The sequence below is a fragment of the Myotis daubentonii genome, chromosome 2, assembly GCF_963259705.1.
Source record: "Myotis daubentonii chromosome 2, mMyoDau2.1, whole genome shotgun sequence".
NCBI classification, from domain to species: domain Eukaryota; kingdom Metazoa; phylum Chordata; class Mammalia; order Chiroptera; family Vespertilionidae; genus Myotis; species Myotis daubentonii.
In genome coordinates this window covers 198,244,203-198,268,643 of record NC_081841.1, presented here as the reverse complement: position 1 = coordinate 198,268,643, position 24,441 = coordinate 198,244,203, and the positions used below count along the sequence as shown (strand labels likewise).

General features: G+C 36.9%; 1 protein-coding gene across 1 annotated transcript in view; it reads left to right on the top strand.

The window, feature by feature from the left end:
- LOC132226442 (A disintegrin and metallopeptidase domain 3-like) overlaps positions 1-24,441 on the top strand; it is a 70,092-nt gene that overhangs the window by 12,668 nt on the left and 32,983 nt on the right. The window contains exons 5-10 of the mRNA XM_059681099.1: positions 7,295-7,371; positions 7,828-8,002; positions 14,695-14,760; positions 19,889-19,960; positions 20,185-20,351; positions 21,223-21,304. Of these exons, the coding sequence (XP_059537082.1) occupies positions 7,295-7,371; positions 7,828-8,002; positions 14,695-14,760; positions 19,889-19,960; positions 20,185-20,351; positions 21,223-21,304 (639 nt within the window). The remainder of the gene's footprint in view (positions 1-7,294; positions 7,372-7,827; positions 8,003-14,694; positions 14,761-19,888; positions 19,961-20,184; positions 20,352-21,222; positions 21,305-24,441) is intronic.

Below are 24,441 nucleotides of genomic sequence, written 5' to 3'. Positions count from 1 at the left end.
ACTGAATATGTTCAGCATGAAACATAGGAATTTCAATTGTAACGCAAGATGCAGGTAGGAGTGAAAAAATTTTCAAAGCATGTGAGAAAGTTAGCTTTAGTCTGAAAGGTTTTCATTTTGCCAGAACATATGATTTGGAAGAAACCAATGTTTGACAAATGATTGGTCAAATTCAATTTCTGTATTGAAATTGAGAGATTAAAATATATGCATTGTGGCGGGAGCCAGGTGGAGGGGGGGGGGACAGAGAGAAAATGGGGGACATCTGTAATACTCTCAACAATAAAAATAAATTAAAAACAAAATAAGTAAACAAAAAATCGTATCTGGTATAGCATGTTATACTCACCATCTACAGGTAGAAAGCACAACAGAATATTATACATGAGGTACCTGTTTTTAGACATTTGACAATAGGCAGGTCAGGAATTTTCTCTATGAGAAAAAAGGCACCTAGAAAGTGAGTTTCACATTCAACTTGACTCTCTGACTGTGAATAATGTCATAAGCACTGCACAGGGAGGTGGAACCAAGCAGCCACTGAGATTAGAGTTCAGGGATGCTGCAGCTGTTAGCAACTGGAAGGAGACAGGGCTAGAGGTGAATGTTTTGGTGGAAGGGTAGTTGCCTTGTGTTCTTGATTGAGGATTAGGCCGCATATGTGCTGGGTAAGACTCTACTGAAGGGTACAGAGTAAAATGGAAATAATACTATAGGTCAGTGGTTTTTAAACTTTTTTATCTCATGGCTCACATTAACTAATTACCAAAATTTTTCAGCTCACCAAAAATATATATTATTATTGGCTGATCTGACAAAAAATAGGTATAGTTTTGATTCATTTACACTGGATGGCTATTGTTGTGTTGGCTGCTGTCATTATTTTTATTTCACAATCTAATGGAAAAGAGAACTGTGCTCCTGACTAATAGTCAGGTATGGCATGTTTTAAAAATTCTTGCAGCATGCTGGTTGCAAATCGTTACTCTGGATCAAACAGTATTGTCCAGCCCAGTTAGCTTAGTGTGAGTAGGCATTCAGCTGAGACCAAAGGGGATCTAGAGTAATATCACCCCCGTTCTTCACCCCATAGCCCCAAGCCCAGCAATGAGAGGAGTAAGGAGGGTTACCATTAAATTAATTGCCTTCCTCTACAAAATGCAGCCTCTGTAAAGGCTTCCAACATTGTAGAGGAAGATAATAATTCACTTGAGGGCAGAAATCAAAGAGTAGGAAAATTTAAATCCCAGAAATTAGTTCCTTAAAACAACTAAAAAATAATAATCCTAGTAAGACTTCTGCAGAATAAGAAGTAAATCCATCAATATTAGGGATGAAAGTAGATTTTATTAGTCACAGAGAAAAATATTTGGGAGTATTGTAAATGCTTCACAGCAATAATTCTGTTAATTTAGATAAAATGTAAATTTTTATTTCTCTGGAGTACAAACCCAGGTATATGATTGGCAGGCTATATGGTAGGTGTAGGTTTATATTTTAAAAGAAATTACCAAAATATTTGTCAGAGTGCTGTACTATCTTACACTTCCAGTGGCAATGTATGAGAGATGAGTGTCTACATTCTGGCCACTGTTCGATCACTATTCAAGATTTTTAAAAAAATCCCTTCTGATAGATGTGTAGTGATATCTCTCATGTGATTCTGATTTGCATTTCCCAGTGACTAATGATGTTGGACATACTTTCATGTGCTTATTAGTGAAATATCCATGAAATGAGTTTTACCAATTTTCTAGTTTGATTGGTTGGTTTTCTATTGTTAATTTTTGAGCAATTTATAGATACTAAATATAGGTATGTATTATGCAAATATGTATTATGCCAGATATGCAGTATGCAGATATTTTCTCCTATATTGTAACTAGAGGCCTGGTGCACAAAAATTTGTGCACTCGGCGGGGAGGGGGGTCCCTCAGCCCGGCCTGTGCCCTCTTGCAGTCTGGGACCCCTCGGGAGATAACGACCTGCTGGCTTAGACCTGCTCCCGGGTGGCAGAGGGCAGGTCCAATCCCTAGGTGTAGCCCCTGGTCGGGCTCAGAGCAGGGCCAATTGGGGAGTTGGGGCACCGCCCTGTCATGCACAGAGCAGGGCAGATTGGGAGGTTGTGATGCCACCCTCAGTCATGGTCAGGGTAGGGCCGATTGGGGGGTTGGGGCACCGTCCCCTGTCACACTCAAGGCAGGGTCGATGGGGAGGTTGTGGCACCACCCACTGTCATGCACAGAGCAGGGCCAATCAGGGGGTTGGGGTGCTACCCCCGTCACTCACAGAGCAGGGCCGATCAGGGGTTTGGGGCGCTGCCACTCTCACACTCAGGGCAGGGCCGATGGGGAGGTTATGGCTCTACCCCATCACACACAGAGCAGGGCCCGTGGGGGGGGGGTGTTGGGGAGCTCCCCCCTATCAGGCACAGAGCAGGGCTGCTCAGGGGGTTGGGGCCCCGCCCCCTGTCACACACAGAGCCGCAGGGTGATCAGGGGGTTTGGGCGCTGCCCCCTGTCATGCTGATCCTGGTGTCGGGAGGCATATTACCCTTTTACTATATAGGGTAGAGGCCTGGTGCATGGGTGGGGCCGGCTGGTTTGCCCTGAAGGGTGTCCTGGATCAGGGTGGGGGTCCCCACTGGGGTGCCTGGCCAGTCTGGGTGAGGGGCTGAGGGCTGTTTTCAGGCTGGGGGTGACTGAACTCCCAAACGCTCCTTTTTTCCTTTTTTTTTTTTTTTTTTTTTTAATTCTGGGCCAGCTTTACCTTGAGGCTTGGCTCCTGCTCTTAGGCCTCCGCGGCTGAAAGTAGGTTTCTGGCCTTTGCTTACAATGTTGCGAATCTGCTGGCTGAAGTCCGGCGGTATTTGTTACAATGTTTCTTAAACAGAGGCCTGCAGCCGTAGGCAGGGAACGTTGGTTTCCTCTGTCACTGAGGCAAGCAAGCCTCATGTTAGTTTCAAGCTGCCTGGCTGCCGGCAGCCATCTTGGCTGACAGTTAATTTGCATATCTCACTGATTAGCCAATGAAAAGGGTAGCGGTCGTACGCCAATTACCATGTTTCTCTTTTATTAGTGTAGATTTTTCTTTTCTTTTTTTTTAATCTTTAATTTCTTTATTGGTTAAGGTATTACAAATGTGCCCTCATCCCCCCATTAACCCCCAACTTCCCCCCCTCCCACTCATGTTCTCATCCCCCTGTTGTTCCTGTCCATTGGTTTGGCTTATATGCATGCATACAAGTCCTTTAGTTGATCTCTTCCCCTTACCCCCACCCTCCCCTACTTTCCCTCTGAGGAGTGATAGTCTTATCACTGTTTCTCTGTCTTTGGATCTGTCCCTGTTTATCAGTCTATGTTGTTCTCTATATTCCACAAATGAGTGAGATCATGTGGTATTTATCTTTCTCTGATTGGCTTATTTCACTTAGCATAATGCTCTCCAGTTCCATCCATGCTGTTGCAAATGGCAAGAGTTCCTTCTTTTTTACCGATGTGTACTATTCCATTGTATAGATGTACCACAGTTTTTTAATCAACTCATCTTCTGATGGGCACTTAGGCTGTTTCCAAATCTTAGCTATGGTGAATTGAGCTGCTATGAACATAGGGGTGCATATATCCTTTCTGATTGGTGTTTCTGGCTTCTTGGGATGCAATTTTTCTTTTCATCCTTTTTATAAGGCCTCTCATTTATCAGACATTTTTGCATTGTTCTCTTGGGCTCAGTGAGCATGTTCAGGAGAGTTCATTTTAATTCTCTGTCAGGTAAATCATGTAACTTCATTTCATTAGGGTCAGTTTCAGAGATTTATCTTATTCCCTTGTGTGAGACATCTTTTCCTGATTGTTTTATTAAATCACTGTTTTGGTGTTTGCTTCTTAGAAGGCTCTCTCAGCCTTCACTTTGGGGGAGTACAGAAGAGGATCCCACAAAACATCCTGGAAAGAGATTTGGGGGCCTCCACTAGCACTTTGTCATCTACAGGGCAAAGCAGGCATCTATTTATTCCTGCGTTCTCTGTGCTGCTCAGCAGAAAGGACCCAGTGGCATTTACCATCCTGAGCTGCGGCCTCTGTTCTTTCCCTGACAACCAGAGTGTGCGGGACTCATCAGGGCTCCAGGATTGGTGAGACAGATGCTAGTTCCTTGGGCAATTGTGGTGAAGTGAAGGCATGGCATGCGTGGATTAACTCTTTCCTATCCCAAGAGGAAGCACAGAGCTGGGATTTTCCATCCATACACTCTGGGCAGAGTTGGGGTGGGGATGAATCAACAGTGGCTGGTAGCCACCGCCTCTATTGCTGCCTGGGTGGCTAGACTGTGCTGAACCCAACAGATCTCCAGGACTCCTGTCACAGATACTAGTTCTTTGGGTCAGCCCCTCAGAAACATTAGGGCTCTGGCCTTGTGAGAAAACCGCTTCCCACCCATTAGTAGGATGGTAACTAGAGGATGTCTTTCTGATCATATGGCAGTGCTCTGGGGCAGAGTTTCTGGTGAAAATGTCTCCCAACCCTCCCTACTGGCTTTGGTAACTGATTTTCCACTCTTCTGTGATGTGCAGGAGGCTGTCTATTCATTTCTGGTTTCTCACAAAGGGAAATTGTCTGTGAAGTGTTGCTGAATTGGTGTGTTTGTTGGGGGATGGAGGAACCAGGGCTTCTTACTCCACCATCGAATTTAATTTCGATGTTCATTGTTACACATTTTAATAGCTTTTTAAGAATGTTTGTGTTATAGTTTCAATATGTGCCTCATGTCAATATTAGTATCAGTGGTTGTGTTTTCCCGTTTTTGCTGTGATTTCCTTGCTTGTTGATATAGGATGTGATTTCCAGTTGCATTCCTTTTTTGTTTTCTTTTTTTTAATTGTCCAAAGTTTTACATATGTCTCCCTTTTCCCTGATTGGACGCCCCCCCCCCCCCCCCCCCGCAGCCATGCCGCGCTCTCCCCTCCCCCACAGCAAACTCCCACTGCCCCAGTGTCTGTGTCCATTGGTTATGCTAATATGCATGCATACAAGTCCTTTCGTTGCTTTCTGCACGTTTAAATAATCTAAATTTGAAAGCAGTCACCCTGGTTAAGTGTAGATTTATAGTCTGTTCTATTTTTCCAGTGACAATTTGGCTTTCTTAGGTCCTTTGATGTTATATTGCTGTGCTCTGCTGGAGCTCTGCCTGTGCAGCCTGTAGGGGTAAAAGGCACGTTGCTGTGCCAACCTGTATTGCCAGGTGGGGTTGGATGGTGAAGAACCCATGGGAGGGAGAGCATTTCCTCTGACTGTTCTCCAGCCACAGGATGCCAGTTGTTTCTGCGTTAACTTTGCTAGTGTCTCTTGGTTAAGGAAGATCCTAAGTGGGAAATCTCTCATGAGGATCATTTTCTCTAACTGGGTGCAGGGTCAGGGGCTGAGAGTCTGAATTGCCTCCTGCTGCTGTGTAGAGTTTGGGAAACCTTATTCTTTATGAAGGGCTTGTAGCTACAATGACTGCTGGCACCAGGGCTGGTGGAGGTAGCTGCAGCTGTTGCTTGGCATGGAGCAGGGTGTGTTCAGCTGCTGGCAGTGGGTGGGGGGTGGTGGTTCAGCTTAGTTTTCAGGAAAATCAAATGGTTACTGATGGAGATGTATGAATGGGAACTTAAAATAAATAAGCAAATACATAGGAGAGAATGGGATACTTCTAAAGTTTTAGTAGCACAGGATTAACAAAGGAATAGGACTGATTCTAGACATCACTAGACTTTTAAGGGAAGAGAAGGGAGTACTTACCGAAAGAGAATATTGGGGGAGAACCTGAGAAGACTGTTGCTATGAAAGTCCTTGGGGATGAGAGTTTGAACTAAGGATTATCAATAAGGTGAAATATTAATGACAAAAATTTGAAGAAATGTCAATTAATGTACTTTTGGTTAATTTAGGAGTCAAATGAATGTTGCCAATTACTTGAAATTAGCAGTTACAGACCATGCATTTAAGAAATGCAGCTGAGATAAGAAAGATAAGAAAGCTTCTGTCAAGGATGTTTTTATTTATATATTTACTTATTTAGACTGGTTTTGGTATAAGCATTTGTGTTCGCATTCTTATTGGAAAACATGCTTTATTTCTTGGGTACATGCTTAGCAATGAAATCTTTGGATCATTATGTTTATTTTACATTTAACTTTATGAGGAACCTCCACATTGTAAAGTATAACTACTATGCTGTACAGATATTAATACAAAATAATGATAATGTAAACTGTAATTGAAAAATAAAATTTAAATTAAAAAATAAATAAATGAAATAAAATATATGTTTTGTGAATCATTTCATCCAATCCATTGCTTGTCTTTTTATTTCCTCAATAATATCTTTTAAAAAGTTAATAGACCTTATTTCTTTTCAGCATATTTAGCTTTACGTAAGATAAAATGGAAAGTAGAGAAAGCTTCCCTGCACATCCCAACTTCTTAGTTACCCTATTACTAACATCTTGTATTAGTATGCTTTATGGGTTACAATTTATGAGCCAATACTGATATATTACTATTAATTAAATATTACAGATTGCATTAGGATTTATTCTTTTTTTTCTGTTTCTGTTCTGCTTGTTTCATTTATTTTTTAGATTTGATGGTTGATAGATATGTATTTATTGCCATATTAATGTTCATATTTTTATCTTTTTTTCTTCTTATTATCCTTAAAGAAAAAGTATTACATTAAAGTATTACATTTCATGTAATACTGGTTTGGTGGTGGCAAACTCCTTTAGGTTTTTCTAGTCTGGGAAGCTCTTTATATATGTTTCGATTCTAAAAGGTTCTGTCAAAATTATAGAATTTGGAATTATAGCAAAAATAGGCAGAAGAGTGTTAAGAAGAAGGAACTGCAGGTAGACCAAAAGGAAATGGGATATCTGGTGAATAGCATTGGTTAATTCAGAAATCTGCACATTCTAGGAAGTAAGTTTAAAACCCAAAACTTTAGCCCTAGCCCGGTTTTGCTCAGTGGAAAGAGCATGGACTAGCAGACTGAAAAATCCCAGGTTTGATTCCGGTTAAGGGCACCTACCTAGGTTTCAGGCTTGATCTCTGGTCCTGGTCAGGGAACATGTGGGAGGCAACCAATGTTTCTCTCTCACATAGATGCTTCTCTCTCCTTCTCTCTCCCTCTCCCTTCAAATCTCTCTAAAAATAAATGGAAAAATATCCTCATGTGAGGATTAAAAAACAATAAGGGAATAAAACTCTCCACCAAATGTTATTTACAAATCAATGTACCTTTATGTACTCCTGTTTAGGGGCATTGCTTTTATCAAGGATATGCTGCAGAGATTCCATTTTCAGTGGTGACACTTAGCACCTGTTCTGGACTCAGGTAATGGCAAATTCCAGAGATGTGCACGAGTGACCATCTTGTATAACACTTTAATTTTTCCAAATTCCTTGAGTGATAGAGTGAAAGCAAAGAAAATATAGGCTTTGATTGTGTTTCTTCACATATAGTTTCTTTTCCTCATCCTCCTCTTATATTATTTTATATTTTGTTGTCTCTATCCTAGGCTTATAGTCATAAAATTTATTCAGGAAAAATCTACTAGTATAAAGAATACTCATATTTATTAGCCATACTAGAACTCAGTGACTTATAAATGCCATAATAGACAGGATATATAAATTGGGTTGAAAGTGAATTTGAGTAAAATGGGATTATTTGACTAAATTAGACCATAAAGATCACTGTCAAATTTCTATAAAACGTTTTTATTTAGTATTGATATACATTTCTCAGTGGGAAATCTATATTAATTACTATTATACTTTTTTATATCAGAGGATTATTGCAGTTGGAGAATATCAGTTATGGAATTGAACCATTGGAATCCTCAGCTAAGTATGAGCATATGCTTTATCAAATAAAGAATAAAGCTGATTTTCTACCCTTACAAGACAATTATCCTATGATCCATTTGGGAGATGAGGCCTACAGGATTCTGGGGAAGTCAGAAGTAAGCAAACATTTTTTAGAATCTTCATTTTTGCTATTTTTGATAAACATATTCACATTGAAATTTGTTATACTTGGAGAACAAATTTAAATTGATATTAATTATAGTAAAACCTCATGTAAAATATTTATTTTTAATGTTATATGAATATTTATTAACATATTAATAGGAATATGTTTATTCATATCAAAATTAGAAATGCAATAGATTAACTCACATACTGCAAACATGAACATCCTTATATTTCCCTAATTGCAAATATTTTTATGCATGAATATATACATATACACTTGGATTTTTACTGAATTTGCATCCTACTAACATAATGATACTCAGATTTGCTAATTGTAATTTTGTCAATATTTTCCTTGCCAATACATATTTTTCTTTGTAAAATAGTATTATTTTGATAGACAATGTAAAAGTAGAAAAAAGTCAAGATGCTTTTTCATATCATTTTCTAGAGATAATGATCTTAAAATTTTGAAATTTTTGGTCCAATTCTTTGACTGTATCTACTTACAAACATAGATTTATAAATGTATAGATTATTTTAAATAAAAAATGATTTAACCATATATGTTTCTTCTTGCTTTTAAAAGAAAAATTTTTTTGCTTTTGAGAGGACAATAGATTTTCCCACTTATTAAATTATTTTACATGTATTATTTTAAATGAAATAATATTGGTTAATAATGATTAAAATATTAAATTTGCTGGTATGTATAAATAGGAAAGAATGTACTATAATGCTATTGCCTAGAGATAAAAGTTGTTATGCAATCCACTGCATTTATTTTGATGTATACTCTGTTACACTTTTTTATATATTTACTAGAGGCCCAGTGCATGAAATTTGTGCACCGGGGGGGGGGGGAGGGCGGGTCCCCTCAGCCCAGCCTGTACCCTCTTCGATCTGGGAGCTCTTGGGGGATGTCCAACTGCAGATTTAGGCCTGATCCCATAGGTTTCGGGCCTAAACCAGCAGTCAGTCAGACATCCCTCTCACAATCTGGGACCATTAGCTCCTAACTACTCACCTGCCTGCCTCCTAATCACCCCTAACTGCTTGGCCCTGTTGCCCCACGCAGCCTGCTGCTCAGTTGTTTGGTCGTCCCTCACTAACCCCCCTCCCATCCTGGTCGCCCCACGCAGCCTGTTTGGTCATCTGTTCAGTTGTTTCGGTTGCGACAGTCACTTAGGCTTTTATATGTATAGATGTATAGACTTAAAATATTGCTCCTGCTGAAACTGGTTTGGCTCAGTGGATAGAGCGTCGGCCTGTGGACTGAAGGGTCCCAGGTTCGATTCCGGTCAAGGCCATGTACCTAGGTTGCGGGCACATCCCCAGTGGTAGTTGTGCAGGAGGCGGCTGATCGATGTTTCTCTCTCATTGATGTTTCTAACTCTCTATCTCTCTCCCTTCCTCTGTGAAAAATCAATAAAATATATTTAAAAAAATATTGCTTCTGCTACTGTTAATATTTACCATATTTTCTGATGTACTGGAACAAGGTAATTGGAAGTAATTAGAAAGTTTCAGATATAAAACGAAGTGCAATCATAAAATAAAATACAGACAAAAATTTCAGAACCTAGAAGAAACCAGGGTTATCACTGCAGTAATGGGGATAAGTAGGTGCTGACATGTGTTTTTGAATTTTGTTCTTTCACAGGGGAACTCGATAGTTGCTTTTCATTCTGAATTTGATAGGCTCAAATCTATAGGTTTAATTAAGCATATTTTCACATGCACTAGTGCTGTAAGTAGCACATATAAAGTGAACATTTTCAATATAACAGATTTTTTAACAGAAACAAAAATAATATAAAAGCTATATTTTAGGCACATTTTACATTTATGAAAGTGAACACAAATTTATAGACAAGGTGATCACTTTCATTATAACAACAACTGAAAAATAGAATAGAAATCAAACAAAATGCAAGAAAGGGATTATCTGTTAAAAGCATGTTAGACACATGTATTCACCCAAGCCCTTTCCTTAGAGCCCAATAAAGTGAAAATGGTTATTTTTTTGATGGCATATATGTATAAGCACAAACAGCACAGAAGAGTAGTAATAACATGGGAAATTGAAGAACAGAGATAGCTGACTGATTTAGGCTCCAAAAAGCTAAATCTTAAACTGGCAATTGGGATAAGCTATAGAAAACTTGATATATACTGTAGTTCTACACAAACATTTTTAAATTAACATATCCAGATTCCTTAGGAAGTGACTTTAAAGTCAGACCAATGAAGAGACTTGGTTGAAAATAAGTATTTAGAAATCCTGTGATCTTCCCTTAATCAATTGTCTCTGTGGTAGACTGATAGATAATTGAAGGCTATTTCTTTTGGGACACCAGGCACAAATGTGCTATTGTATGTCACAATAGAGAAGAAATACTAATTTGAAAGTAGTGTGACTAAGTTAAACTTAGAGTTCTTGATATTGGGAACCAGGCTTAAACATTCCTGGAATGTATCGAATATCCCTTTCCAGTAGTGAATCACATCAGCCAAAAGAATCAAAATTGACCACACTGAAAGCAGGGTTTTTCCAAACTACAACCCAGACAAATCATCCTCTATGAAGACAACAGCTCTTAAACACCATATGTGGTCACAGATGTTGGAATAAGCTGTTACATGCTCAATTCCTAATATGAAGGGCCAGCAGACATATGATGGAAGAATTTAATGTGAATAATAGAGACATGAAAAAAACAAAAAATTAAAAGTTGAGACACCAAAAATACATCAGAATAATACAGAGAATAATAAAGCACAGAGAATAATAAAAATTACAGAGTAATAAAATAGAAAAGGTCCTTTGACTTTAGAGAGGTAAGATAAATATTTCATCTACAAAATAACAGAATAAAAAATGACATTCAGAAGATAACAGTTCTTAGACATTAAAAGCATAATAATAAAAATGTACAGTCAACCTAAAGTTCATAAGATAAAATTCCAGTGAGAACACAAAAAGTAAAGTATAAAGATAAGTAAATGATCTGGAAATTTGGCAGATAAGAAATTAAATTAAAATATAAATTTGGGTGCTACAGTAGGAGTTCCAATCACATTGGAGAAAATTGAGTTGAATAAATCAGAAAATAATCTAAGAAAAATATTCAGAATTATTTGAGTTTCTTTACTGATATAAAGAATCTGTTTTCTAATACACTAATAAGATATAGAATGGCATGAATTTCATAGCAGCCATATTGGAGGCTAAAAGGCAATACTCACCCAACCCAGTGATCCCACTTTGAGGAATATATCCTAAGAAAACCAAAACACCAATCAGAAAGAATGTATGCACCACTATGTTCATAGCAGCATAATTTACAATAACCAAGATCTGGAAACAGTCTAAGTGTCCATCTGTAGATGAGTGGATCAAAAGCTGTGGTTCATTTACACCATGGAACACTATGCAGCAGTAAAAAAGAAGGATTTCTTATCCTTTGAGACAGCATGGAGGGACCTTAAGAGTATTATGCTAAGCAAAATAAGCCAGTCAGACAACAATAACAGGTATCACATGATCTCACTCATATGTGGAACCTAAAGAACAAAATAAACTGATGAACAAAATATATCCGGAGACATAGAAGCATGAAAAAGACTGTAGAATCTCAGAGGAAAGGTGGGGGTGGGAAGAGATTAACCAAAGAATTTATATGCATATATGTATAACCCATGGACACAGACAATAGTGTGGTGAAGGCCTGAGGTGGACAGTGGGTGTGGGCTAGAAGAAGTCAATGGGGAAAAAAGGGGACATCTGTAATACTTTCAACAATAAGGATATTTATTTTTTTTAAAAAAATGAAGCAAAGTAATTTACAGTCTATAATTCTGTACCCAGCCAGAACTACATAATTATAATTTTTTTATTGTAACTATTCTTTTCTCCCTATTGTGGAAAATCCTTCCTAATGTGCAAAACAAACCACTGATAAACATAAATATTCTTATCTCATAATGAGATTTTACAGAGAATAATTGCTAAATACAGTGAACTTTTAACCAAGTGAAAAGGAAGAACAACTAAGTACCTACCCTCACACACTGTATTGTTCATGAAAATCTTTGTTAGGTCAAATACCACTAAATTTTTAAGCAAACAATGTCCAACTCTCAGTGGTGTAACATAAGGCTCATGTCTTGCTCATGCAGAGACCAAGGTGGGTGAAATTCTGGTTGATTCCTTTCCTGGCTTTGACTCAAGGTTCCTAAGGGTCCCCCACTAGACTACATGAATCTAGTCAGGAGTAAAGTGAAAACAGAATGTCTCCACATTATACAAGTGAGCTAGGACAGATGCTTCTCATTGATCTCTTCTCTTGGAGAGGGAGCAAATATCATTTGTGGATAATTGGCCATTTCTTATACTATAACCCAAAGTATAATATGTCACTAATCTCCTCCCTTTCCTCAAGAAAGGTTTGATTGCCTAGCGAGTGGTGTTCAATGGTTGAGCATTGACCCATGAACCAGGAGGTAAGGGTTTGATTCCTGGTCAGGGCACATGCCAGGGTTTCAGGCTCAATCCCCAGGAGGGGTCATGCAGAAGGCAGCAATCAATGATACTCTCAATGATACTCTCTCATCATTGATGATTCTATCTCCCTTTCTCTGAAATAATTTATCTATATAAAAGCCTAAATGACCATCGCAACTGAACGGATGACCAAACAGGCTGTGTGGGGTGACCAGGCCGGCAGGGGTATTAGTGAGGGGCGACCAAATGACCGAGCAGCAGGCTGTGTGGGGTGACCAGGCTGGCAGGTGGGCAGTTGGGGTTAACCAGGCCAGTGAGGGGGGGTAGTTGGGGGTGATCAAGCCGGCAGTCAGAGGCAGGTAGGGATAATCAAGCTGTCAGGGGGGCAGTTAGGGGCAATAAGGCTGGCAGAGGGGGCAGTAGGGGCAATCAGACTGGCAGGCAGAGGGTAGTTAGGGGTGATCAGGCTGGCAGGCAGGTGAGCGGTTATGAGCCAGCGGTCCCAGATTGTGAGAGGGTTGTCTGATTGCTGGTTTAGGCCTGATTCTCAGGGGTCCTGGATTGGAGAGGGTGCAGGCTGGGTTGAGGGGACCATCCCCACTCCATGCACGAATTTTGTGCACCAGGCCACTAGCATATATGTGTATATATATAAAAGTTTAACTTGCCCTAGCCAGTTTGGCTAAGTTGATAGAGTGTAGGCCTGTGGACTGAAAGGTCCCAGGTTCAATTTCTGTCAAGGGCACATACCTAGGTTGCAGGCTCTTCCCCAGCCTGGGTCCTGGTCAAGGCATGTGCAGGAGACAACCAATTGATGTGTTCCTCTCACATTGATGTTTCTCTCTGTCTTTCCCTCTCTCTTCCACTCTCTCTAAAATCAATGGAAAAATATTCTCGAGTGAGGATTAAAAAAAGGAAAGTTTGGTTGAAGGAACTCCATGTATTAAACAATAACCAGAAAGAAATACATGTGGCTCATATGAATGGATACAAATATAAACAATATAGGAAAAACAAAATTTAAAGTGAATTAAAGCCAATGTCGATATTATTTTATATTCACACACTGACTCATAGGTGCCACATGTTCTTTTAAGTACTATATGTACAACCTATCTTTCAACAGTTCTAGAATTATACCAGGACCAAATGTAGCCAAGAATGTGGAAAAACTGATACTTAGTTCTTGGTGAAAATGCAGAATGATGAAATGACTTTAGCAAACAATCTGGCACTTTCATACCACTTTGTAGACCCACAATTACTATACGACTCAGGTATTCCATTTCTAAGTACCAAGAAAAATGAAAGAAAAAAATTGCACAAAGACCTTTACATTAATATTTATAGCAGCTTTATCTATAAAAGCGAAAATGCCTACTTCAGTCAAATGATCAACAGGTAAATGTATAAACATGTTGCAATGTATATCTTCAATGGCACACTGCTTGGAAAAAACCTAATGAATTATTAATAATCACAACAGGGATGAATGCTTAATGAAAGAAACCAGATAGAAATGAGTACATGCCATATGATTCCATTTATATGAAATTCTAGAATAGATCATTGTAACCTATATTGAAAAACAGCATATCATTGGTTTCCTTGAGCTGTGTGGCTATTGACTTGGAAGAGGGTAATGATAACATTCTTTGTCTTACTTATGAAAATGGTTACATGGCTGTATATATTAACACCAACACATAAACCTATATACTTAAAATGGATGCACTTTATTGTGTGTAAACCCCAATAAAGTTAGTATAAAAATTAAAAATATAAAAATGATGCTAAAATAGAGGCAATGTTTGGGGGAAAGTTGATGGGAGTTTGTTAGCTTGAAGGTTGGAGCAGGATCCTAGAAGAGGGTTTTGAGAGAAAGGAAATATGGCTTCTCCCTCATTGTAGCAACAATTTTTTTTAAAAGATTCTAATTATCAAAAATATAGAGTAAAAGCTTCTGATTGGTTCCTAAAATATTTGTTTGGAATATCACCTGCTTATTTACTTAGTTGGCACCTGTCCTTTTATTTTCCTGTTACCTGTTTCTTTATGTATCAATATTTATTTATCTATACCTCTCTGTGTGTACATATCTAATGTACATAATTACAAACCACATAAGAATTTAAAAAATGTTTTATTTATCTCATGTCCTCTGTTTCACAGAAAAAGTCAGATGATGTACTATTGAAAAGAACTCTGAAAATACAAATCATTATGGATAAAGCCTTGGTATGCATTATTGATACATTTCCTCATATCTTTGTTTTGTGTTTAAATATAAAAGGAATAAGAAACATCCTTTCTTTTTTGCAGCACAGAGGTATTTTAATGTGATCAAAATATCTCAGTACAACAGGGCATAGCAAAATGTCAGTTGCTTCTTCATTGAAATAGATATCAATACCAATATTTATGGCATTGATATCTAAATCAATATGGAATTCTAGTAAGAATGTATAACTTTTTGTGTGGAAGGCTTCCAATACGCGATAATCCATCTATATATATAAAAGCCTAAACGACCATTATGACCAAATGACCAGTATGACCGGAACGACCGATCGACCAGTCACTATGATGCACACTGACCACGAGGGGGCAGACACTCAAAGTAGAAGCTGCTGCCTGATGGTCAGTGCACTCCTGCAGCCAACCTCCTGTAGCTGGTCAACCTCCCTTGGTCCCTCCCCTTGGCCAGCTAGCCTGCAGTCCCTCCTCCTATCCTTCCCCACAGCTGGCAGGCCCTGATTGGCCCGGTCCCGAATGGGACTGGGCGAGATGGCCCCTATTGGCCCTGATCGCTAGCCAGGCCTAGGGACTCCACCCATGCATGAATTCGTGCATCAGGCCTCTAGTTGGAATACAACTAGCTGCAGATATTTCTGAATTTACCCCCAATTGTGGTGAAATTTTCTTTCTTAAATTTATTTCCATTTTAAAACAAGGCATTTCATTTTATCCATTTGGTGATCCCTGTTATTGAGTATTTTCTTTTATAAGATTATTTTATGCTTTATAAACACTTTGGTTCCCTGGTAGAAGTTCTGCATGTTAATGATGGGAAGAATTATTCATAAGAATATTCATTTAGTTATGGAAATTTTTAACAAAGCCATATAGCTTAGAAGTTAAAATGTCTAATTTGTCCATTATCACTGATATTTTTTTCTATCAGGTCTCTCAATGAGTGCCATAATGTTCTATATTTTTTCAAAATAGGAAATATTCTTGTCTCTAAATAATTTTTATTAAAAACAATGACAGGAATGAATAGATGAACAAAATAATGAAGAAAAAATACAATTTTCTTTTCCAAGAGATAAAGTATTTGCATGTTTTCCTGTTTTTAATAATACACACACATTATGTATATATTCATGTACTTTTGCTTTATATATGCTATTTTGTAAATGATTTTATGCTGTCTCATATTAATGTGTTATTTCAATTTAATTTTAATATATTGTCTAATCTATATATTTAATATAATTTAATTGATTTTACTAGCTAATCCCCTTTGGGGGGCATTTACATTTTTTATTATTGTTGCTGCTACGTGGGAATAATACTGTGTGGCCTCTTTATTAGGATGTTGAACACATCCTGAAATGTCTACAATTTTCACTCACCTTTCCTAGTGTATGTCCTTATAATATTTTGTAATTCCTTTGTGAATATGTGTCTGTGTGCACCCCTTAATTTCTTGGTGTGATTACACATGATTTTCCCAATTTGGATTTTTAACCTTTGAGCTTTGACATTGGTTGAACCACTGCCTTTACTAAATGTTTGCCCTTGTCTGAGAGAGTTTTTTTCTTTCCTATATTTTCTTTCTGTTGCAAAACTAAATAACCAAACAATACATACATTGTAGCTGAACCTCATGTACATGGGAAAGTTAGAGACCTACATTCAGGAGAGCTTCAGAGATAAAAAGTGGGATTGCAGTATATATGACCTTCTGAGTTAGGGATGAGGTAATGTGCTATGGGGCTTTTGAAGGGTCACTGCAGGATGATAATAAGAGCAGATGTTTAGTAAATAAAGTTTTCCTTGTCATGTCAATGGGTTAAAAAGATTCTTGCTGTTAATGTCTAATATTTATGATCTTGTGTATTCTTCTTAAAAATGTCCCTATAACTTTTCTTCTAATAGTTGTTTAGAAGTGATGAACTTTGTCAGGGAAATCTTTATTTCTTCTTTGATTCTAAATAATACCCTTACTGGGTAGTGCAATCTTAGTTGTAGGTCTTCTACAACTAAATTTTGTAACTAAATGTTTTGTGCCAGTCTCTTTGGCCTGTGAAGTTTTTGTCGAGTAATCAGCTTAATAGTCGGAAGTACCTGATTTTCTCTCACTGCTTTAAAAATTCTCACTCTGACTTTAACATTTAGCATTTTAATAATGATGTATATTGGTATAGGCCTTTTTTGGGTTCATCTTATTTGGGACCTCTGTACTTTCTGGATTTGTATGTCTACTTTCTTTACCAGATAAGGGAAACTTCCTGTCATTTTTTTTTCCGAAAAGCTTTTCAATTATTGCTCTCACTCTTTTACCTCTGGTACCCCTATTATGTGAATGTTGGTATGCTTGATGTAGTTTCAGAGGGCCCTTAATCTATCCTTATTTTTAAAATTTTGTCTTTTCTTCCTTTCTTCTATTTTTTTGTTTGTTCTGATTGTGTGTTTTCTGTGACTTTGTCTTCCAGATCACTGCTTTGATCTTCTACTTCACCTTATCTTTTGTTCCTTCCCTCTAATGTACTCTTCATTTTTTGTTATTATATTCTTCATTTCTCACTGGTTCTGTTTTATGTTTTCTATATTCATTTTTTGTTTCCAATAAATTTGTTGACATTATCACTGAGATCATCTATTCTTCCTCTAAGGCAGGGGTCCTCAAACTACAGCCCGTGGGTCACATGCATATACAAATATTGTATTTGTTCCCGTTTTGTTTTTTTTACTTCAAAATAAGATATGTGCAGTGTGCATAGGAATTTGTTCATAGTTTTTTTTTAAACTATAGTCCGGCCCTCCAATGGGCTGAGGGACAGTGAACTGGCCCCCTGTTTAAAAAGTTTGAGGACCCCTGCTCTAAGGCATTGAGCATCCTTAATACCAGTGTTTTGTACTCTTCATGTGATGGATTGCTTTTCTCCATTTCGTTTAGTTCTTTCTCTGGAGTTTTGTTCTGTCTTTTTCTTTTGGGACATGTTTCTTGCCTCCTAGAATTATCTGACTTCCTGTGTGTGTTATGTTTTAGGTGTATCAGCTATGTCTCGTGATTTTGGCAGATTGGCCTTATCTAGTAGGTGTCCTGTAATGCCCACTGGCAAGTTTCCAGGGTTTCATTTTTGTAGGTTATGAGTGCCCTCTTGTTGAAGTTAATCCTTGGTTGCTGTTGGAATGTCAGTGGGTGGAATTGATCCTTAGGTTGACTGACCTTGAGGAAAGGTTGTGACCTCAGCACAGGAGCTGTTGTTCAGGGACTGTCCTCACAAAAAAGGATTTGATATAGCAGGGCTCTAGTGCCTGCTGTGTCTGCCCTTTGGGGGTGTTTTTTTGGAGCTGGTTTGGTGTTGCTCTGCTGTGGTCTAAAGCCAGCCATGAGTGTGTTAATTCTGGGGCCTCATGAGAGGGACTCTTGTGCAGGCTAAGGTCAGCCATTTCCTGTGCTTTGTTGGGGCCACCTGATAGGATCTACAAAGTGATCTGAAGTTGGTTGCTGCCTATGCTTGTAGGTACCCAGATGTGGCCAGGCTGTGAACTGAAGATGTGATTGGGGCTCTTAGTAAGAGGCATAGGGCATGTCCAACACCAGCTGCTGGTTGTTTGGGGGTTTTGAACCTTTGAAAGATTTTAAGAAAGTCTTCAGAATAAGCCAAAGTAGGTGGCTTATGTGGAAAAACTGCTGGGAGAGATTCAGGCAGGGTGTGGTGTGTGAGTCCGTTGGGGTGGGTTTCAGGGAATCCCTAGGGAGCAGCCTTTTCGGCATTTCTGGTCCTCATACCATTTTGCCAGAGCTTCCTCTTTTTGTCCTAAGTCGTGGGCCTTGTGCTCAGCTAGTCTTCAGGAGGTTCCCTTTGATGGCTGTTCTGTAAGTTAGTTGTAATTTTTATGTCATTGTGGGAAGAAGTGAGCACAGTATTTACCCATCCGGCCATCATGACCGCATGGCAGCCTAGATTTCTTAATGATTAAGGGAACTATGTTAATATCCTTTACTCTGACAGTTAATTTCTATTTATAATTCTCTTAAAATTTATTTTATACATTTTTTGCTATATTATTAGTTACCATGAAGTTTAGAATGCTTCCTTCTTTCTGATGAATTGAATATTTTATCAATGTTCAATTATATTGATAAATATTATGTTTATTTTTTGCCTCAAGCTTTTTTATAATAATGTAACTATTATACTATTAATATGACTATCGTATTATATGGCATCTGCTTTTTATCTAATAATTTTTTGTACATATTTTCAAACTTTTAATATTTTAATGTCTTCATAATGAAGATGTTTTTAAATTTGAATTGGCACATAGTGGTTTTTTTTATAGTTGTTGCCATTTGGGGTATTGATAATTTGTGATTATTGACTCACTTCCATAATCATATATTTTTTCTTTTGTGTCACTTTTCACATGTTTAGCCTCATAGAGGTCCATCCTCACCTATACCACACACATGCTGTAGTGTATAATTTTATAATGTGGTTTATTGAGAAAGGTCATATACAGATAAATAGCAAAGTGCAAACGATCTCCAATGAGCTAGGAGAAGAGAATCATAGACTCCCTTTTGTCTTTTTCAGAGACCGGTGGCCAATGCTTTTTCTTTTCTGTCTCTAGTCTTCTGCAGACTTGCTGGAGATGATTGAAAATCTCAAACTGCCACTTTGTGCTTTTCACAAACACTTAGACATGTGTGTGAACTTACAATATGAAGGATTTCAGAGGAAATATTAATCTTGTTCTCTTAAATGAGGGTATATTCTTAACTTTTGTTCACAATTATGGTACTCAGAGCTCTGTGTTAGACCAAAAGACTTAGTGGTTCAGCTAGAGACTTGAGTTCTGGTTATTACCCTTAGTATTTATAATCTTAAATTTTGACCCTTAATTTTTGTATGTGTAAACAGGAAGATAATCATAACTCTATCATTTTAATGGTATTGACTAATATGTAAATGCTATAGATTTATGCCTAAAACTTAAGCATTTGATAAATCTTAATCTTCTGCTTTTATCCTTTCACTTAAGCACTTATTGTAATATTTTATATATATTGAAATGTGGTAACTTAGTAATTTTCACCAGAAATTAAGAAACAGAATTTGTCTTTCAGTATGGTTATATGGGCTCTGAAGTGGCTGTTGCAACTGAGAAAATTGTCCATATCTTTGGTCTTGTCAACACTGTAAGTTTTTATGATCCATAAGGAACATTCTCATTTATGCAATAACATTATTTGTATGGGTAAAATTTACATTGTTATAAAAGTATAGTCCTACCAACCTGTTTTACTTGCAGTGGGTTTCATGCCCAAATTACAGCAAATTGAATATATTAGCATTCTGTATAGAGATGTAATAATATATTTCTGATTGTCTAAACTGTATATCATGTATCTTCTGTTTTCAGATGTTTTCCCAGCTGAAACTGACTGTTATGTTAACATCTTTGGAGATCTGGTCAGATCAAAATAAGATTTTATGTACTGGGGATGCTAATGAACTACTACAAAGATTTGTGTCATGGAAAGAAAGCAATTTGCTTCACAGGTCCTATAATATGGCATTCTTGTTGATGTAAGTTCTCTATTTGCATTGATGATAGTGCTTATCAAATTATTTGATATATTAGCTATAAACAGTATATACAAAATTTTATATATAATGACCAAAAATAGTGTATGAGTACAATGTTGGCAAAATGCAAAATAAAAACATCAGATAACAAGGTGAATCAAAGGTCAGGTTTGGGAATTCAGTAGCAACATTCCCTAAGAATAAAAATGAATGACAGTTTGTACATCCTACCTCTCTTTTTTTCTTCTTAGCATTTTCTGTCTCTCTACTTGCACTCCAAGCCAACATTTTTATATACTTAAAAGGTTTTTCTATGTGCAAATCATGGCAATAAGCTATCCTGAGTTTTACATCCTAGCATTATATCCACCCAGAAGTGACAAGAGTATTGATTAATTTTTTGGAAGGATTAGCCACTGCTGGATTCTGGGATGTGTATCAAATAATGTTGAAGCATCTCTTAGAACCTAACTTTGCAGAAACTATCCACCCCAACACAAAAATGATTAATCACATTGGACTTGATATGTAATATTCACATTTTAAAAAATATAGCTTTATTGAGGAATCCAATTCTTAAAAAGTGATTGAGCCCTAATCGGTTTGGCTCAGTGGATAGAGCATCGGCCTGCGGACTCAAAGGTCCCAGGTTCGATTCCGGTCAAGGGCATGTACCTTGGTTGCGGGCACATCCCCAGTTGGGGGTGTGCAGGAGGCAGCTGATTGATGTTTCTCTCTCATCAATGTTTCTAACTCTCTATCCCTCTCCCTTCCTCTCTGTAAAAATTCAATAAAATATATTTTTAAAAAAGTGATTGAGTTACTAATAATTTAAAATGCACTTATTCTCAAGAAAAATTTTATTATTTAGTTATAGGAATTATCCTAATTACATGGGAGCAACATATCATGGAAGGATATGCGATCGAAAGCTTGCTGTAGCAATTGCTCTGGTATGCATTTTATTCCTATTTCTTCAGTAATTACATACCCTTTTGAAAGTTAATATATATACTTCAAGAAAAATACATACAGTGTATCAACCATACTGTTTTGACATATTTTAGAAAGTGATTTTTAATGGATTTAGAAACTCAAATGATGAAATTTTAAAAGTATTTTTATAATGGTACGATACATATACTAGTAAAATATAGTTATCTTAACTATCTTTAAGTATACAATGCAGTAATGTTAAGTTTATTTATATTGTGTGAAACATATCTGCACAACTTTTTATCTTGCAAAGCTGAAACTTTGTACCCTTTGAGCAACATGGCCCTATTTTCCAAACCTCCTAGCTCCTGGCAACCACCATTGTACTCTCTGCTTCTGAGTATGACATTTTTACATTCCACGTATGAGGGAGATCATGTAATATTTGTCTTTGTCTGGTTTATTTCATTTAGCATTATCCAAGGGCAGGGTTAAATTATTTTTATGGCTGAATAATAGTCCATGTATGTATGTATGTATGTATGTATGCATGCATATGTGTGTGAGTGTGTGTATGTGTAACATTTTCTTTATCCATCTGTCAATAGATACTTAGGTTGTTTATATAGCTTGGCTATTGTGAATAATACTGCAATGAAATAGCAGAGCAGATACCTCTTCTATTTCAATTATTTTGGATATATACCCAGAACTGTTTTTGCTGTATCATATGGTAATTCTATTTTTAATAATTTGATGAAACATCATACTGTTTACACCAGTTTATAATCCTAGCAGTTCACATCATCAACACTTGTTATTTTCTGTTATTTTTTATCCTCACCTGACCCCAGAACATGAGGTCAAAGAGAGGAAGGAAGGAAAGAAGAAAGAGAGGGAGGAATAGAGAGAGAGAGAGAGAGAGAGAGAGAGAGAGAGAGAGAGAGAGAGAGAGAGAGAGAGACAGAGAGAGAGAGAATGAGAAACATAGATGTGAGAGAAAAATATCAATTGGTTGCAGCCTGGGGATTGAACCTGAAACCTAGGTGTGTTCCCTGACTGAGAATCTAACCTGCAACCCTTTTGTGTATAGGATGTTGCTCCAAAAAAATGAACCACCCAGCCAGGGCATATTCTGGGCTTTTAAATAGCAGTCATCCTAATTGATACGAGGTGATATCTCATTGTGGTTTTGATTTGCATTATTATGATTATTAGTGATATTGAGCATCTTTTCATATGCATTTTGGCTTTTTGTATATCATCTCTGGAGAAATGTCTATTCAAATCTTTAGTCCTTATTTTAATTGACCTATTTAACTTTTTGTTGTTAAGTGGTAGGAGTTCTTCAAAGTATGGATATTAATCTCTTATCAGATACATGATTTACAAATAATTTCTACCATTCTGTAGGTTGTCTCTACACTTCATTGATTGTGCCCTTTGAAACACAAAAAGTTCAAGTTGGATGTAGTCCCATTTGCCTATTTTTGCTTTTGTTGCCGGTGCTTTTGGAATTATATTCAAGAAATTCAAGAAAATATATGTCACAAAGCTTTTCCTGTATGTTTTATTCTAGTTGTTTTGTAGTTTTGGGTCTTATCTTTAGATTTTTCATCCATTTTGAATTACATTTTGCATAGGGTGTAATATAAGGATCCAAGTTTACTCTTTCCCATGAGGGTATTCAGTTTTCCCATCACCACTTATTGAAGAGACTTATCTTTTCTCCATTCGATATTCTTGTTGAACAGATTATCTTTTCCTCATTTTGTGGTCTTGGTAGCCTTTTTATAGACATTTGAACATATATATGAGGGTTAATTTCTAGGCTCTCTATTCTATTTCAATGATTTATAGGCTTTTCTTTAAGTCAATATAACACCATTTTTATTGCGTTAGCTTTGTACTATCTTTTGAAATCAGTAAAAATGAGTCCTTCTACTTTGTTCTTTTTTTCAAATTGTTATTCATGGTCTCTTGAGATTCCATAGGAATTTTGAGATTATTTTTATTTCTACTTCTACCAGTAAATGCCGTTGTGATTCTTGTGGGGACTGCATTGAATATTAAGATGCTTTTGGGAAGTAGTGACATCTTAACAATATGATGTCCTCCATTTATAGACATCGATGTTTCATTTATTTGTGTCTTCTGTAATTTCTTTCAGCAATATTTTGCATGTTCACTGTACAAGGCTTTGAAAACCTTGTTTAAGTTTGTCCCAAGTATTTAACTTTCATATGCTATTGCAACTTGAATTATTTTTCTTTTTTAAAAATAGACATAATTATATTTTAGTACGCAACTTTTGTCTAACCAAAAAATAAAATACCGCAGTAAAATAATAACAAAAAAACATGGTATTTCATTTGCAATGCATGACAAATGGTTAACATCTCTAGTCTTAAGGAGCTTTTAGAAACCAGTAACAAAAACACTAATCAGCCCAAGCAACTGAAAAAAAGAGAAAAAAAATGAAATAATACAAATGACAATTAATGATTAAGAATTTATGATGATTGAGTTGACCAATGACAGAAAACAATTTCTTTGCAATATCACACAATCAAAGAATAAAGACACTAATATCTATGTTTTTGGTTTTGAATGATTTTGTACAGTTTCTAATCCCTTAAGCAAATGCTGGGACATAGATTGATGAGGAGTATCTACATTATGAAAAAGCTACAGTTGTGACTAAAAATATAAATTTAGGATACTTTAGAACTAGAATTTCAAATTTTGGAAATTATTTCAACAAATTAGTCGAACAAATTCAAAATGAGCTATATAATAACCAATATATATGCCCCAAAACACTACTTGCCTATCAACTGTTCATCAACACAAACCAGAAGGACGTGCACAAAACTCCATTAATCGTAGATAAGAGCATAGGGAATCTAGTCAATACAATGATGGTAACTGTGTGGCGCCAAGTGGATACTAGAAACATCAGGGGAACTGTGTGAAGTATATGTTTGTCTAATCACTGTGCTGTGCACTTCAACTAATACAAACTAATACTGAATGTAAGCTGTAATTGAACAATAAAAAAAGAGAGTATATAAACTGGGGAGCAAAATTAAAAGGAAAACAAAGGCACCTGAAGTAAAACTGTATACTTAACAAATTTCTATATCCTCTAGAA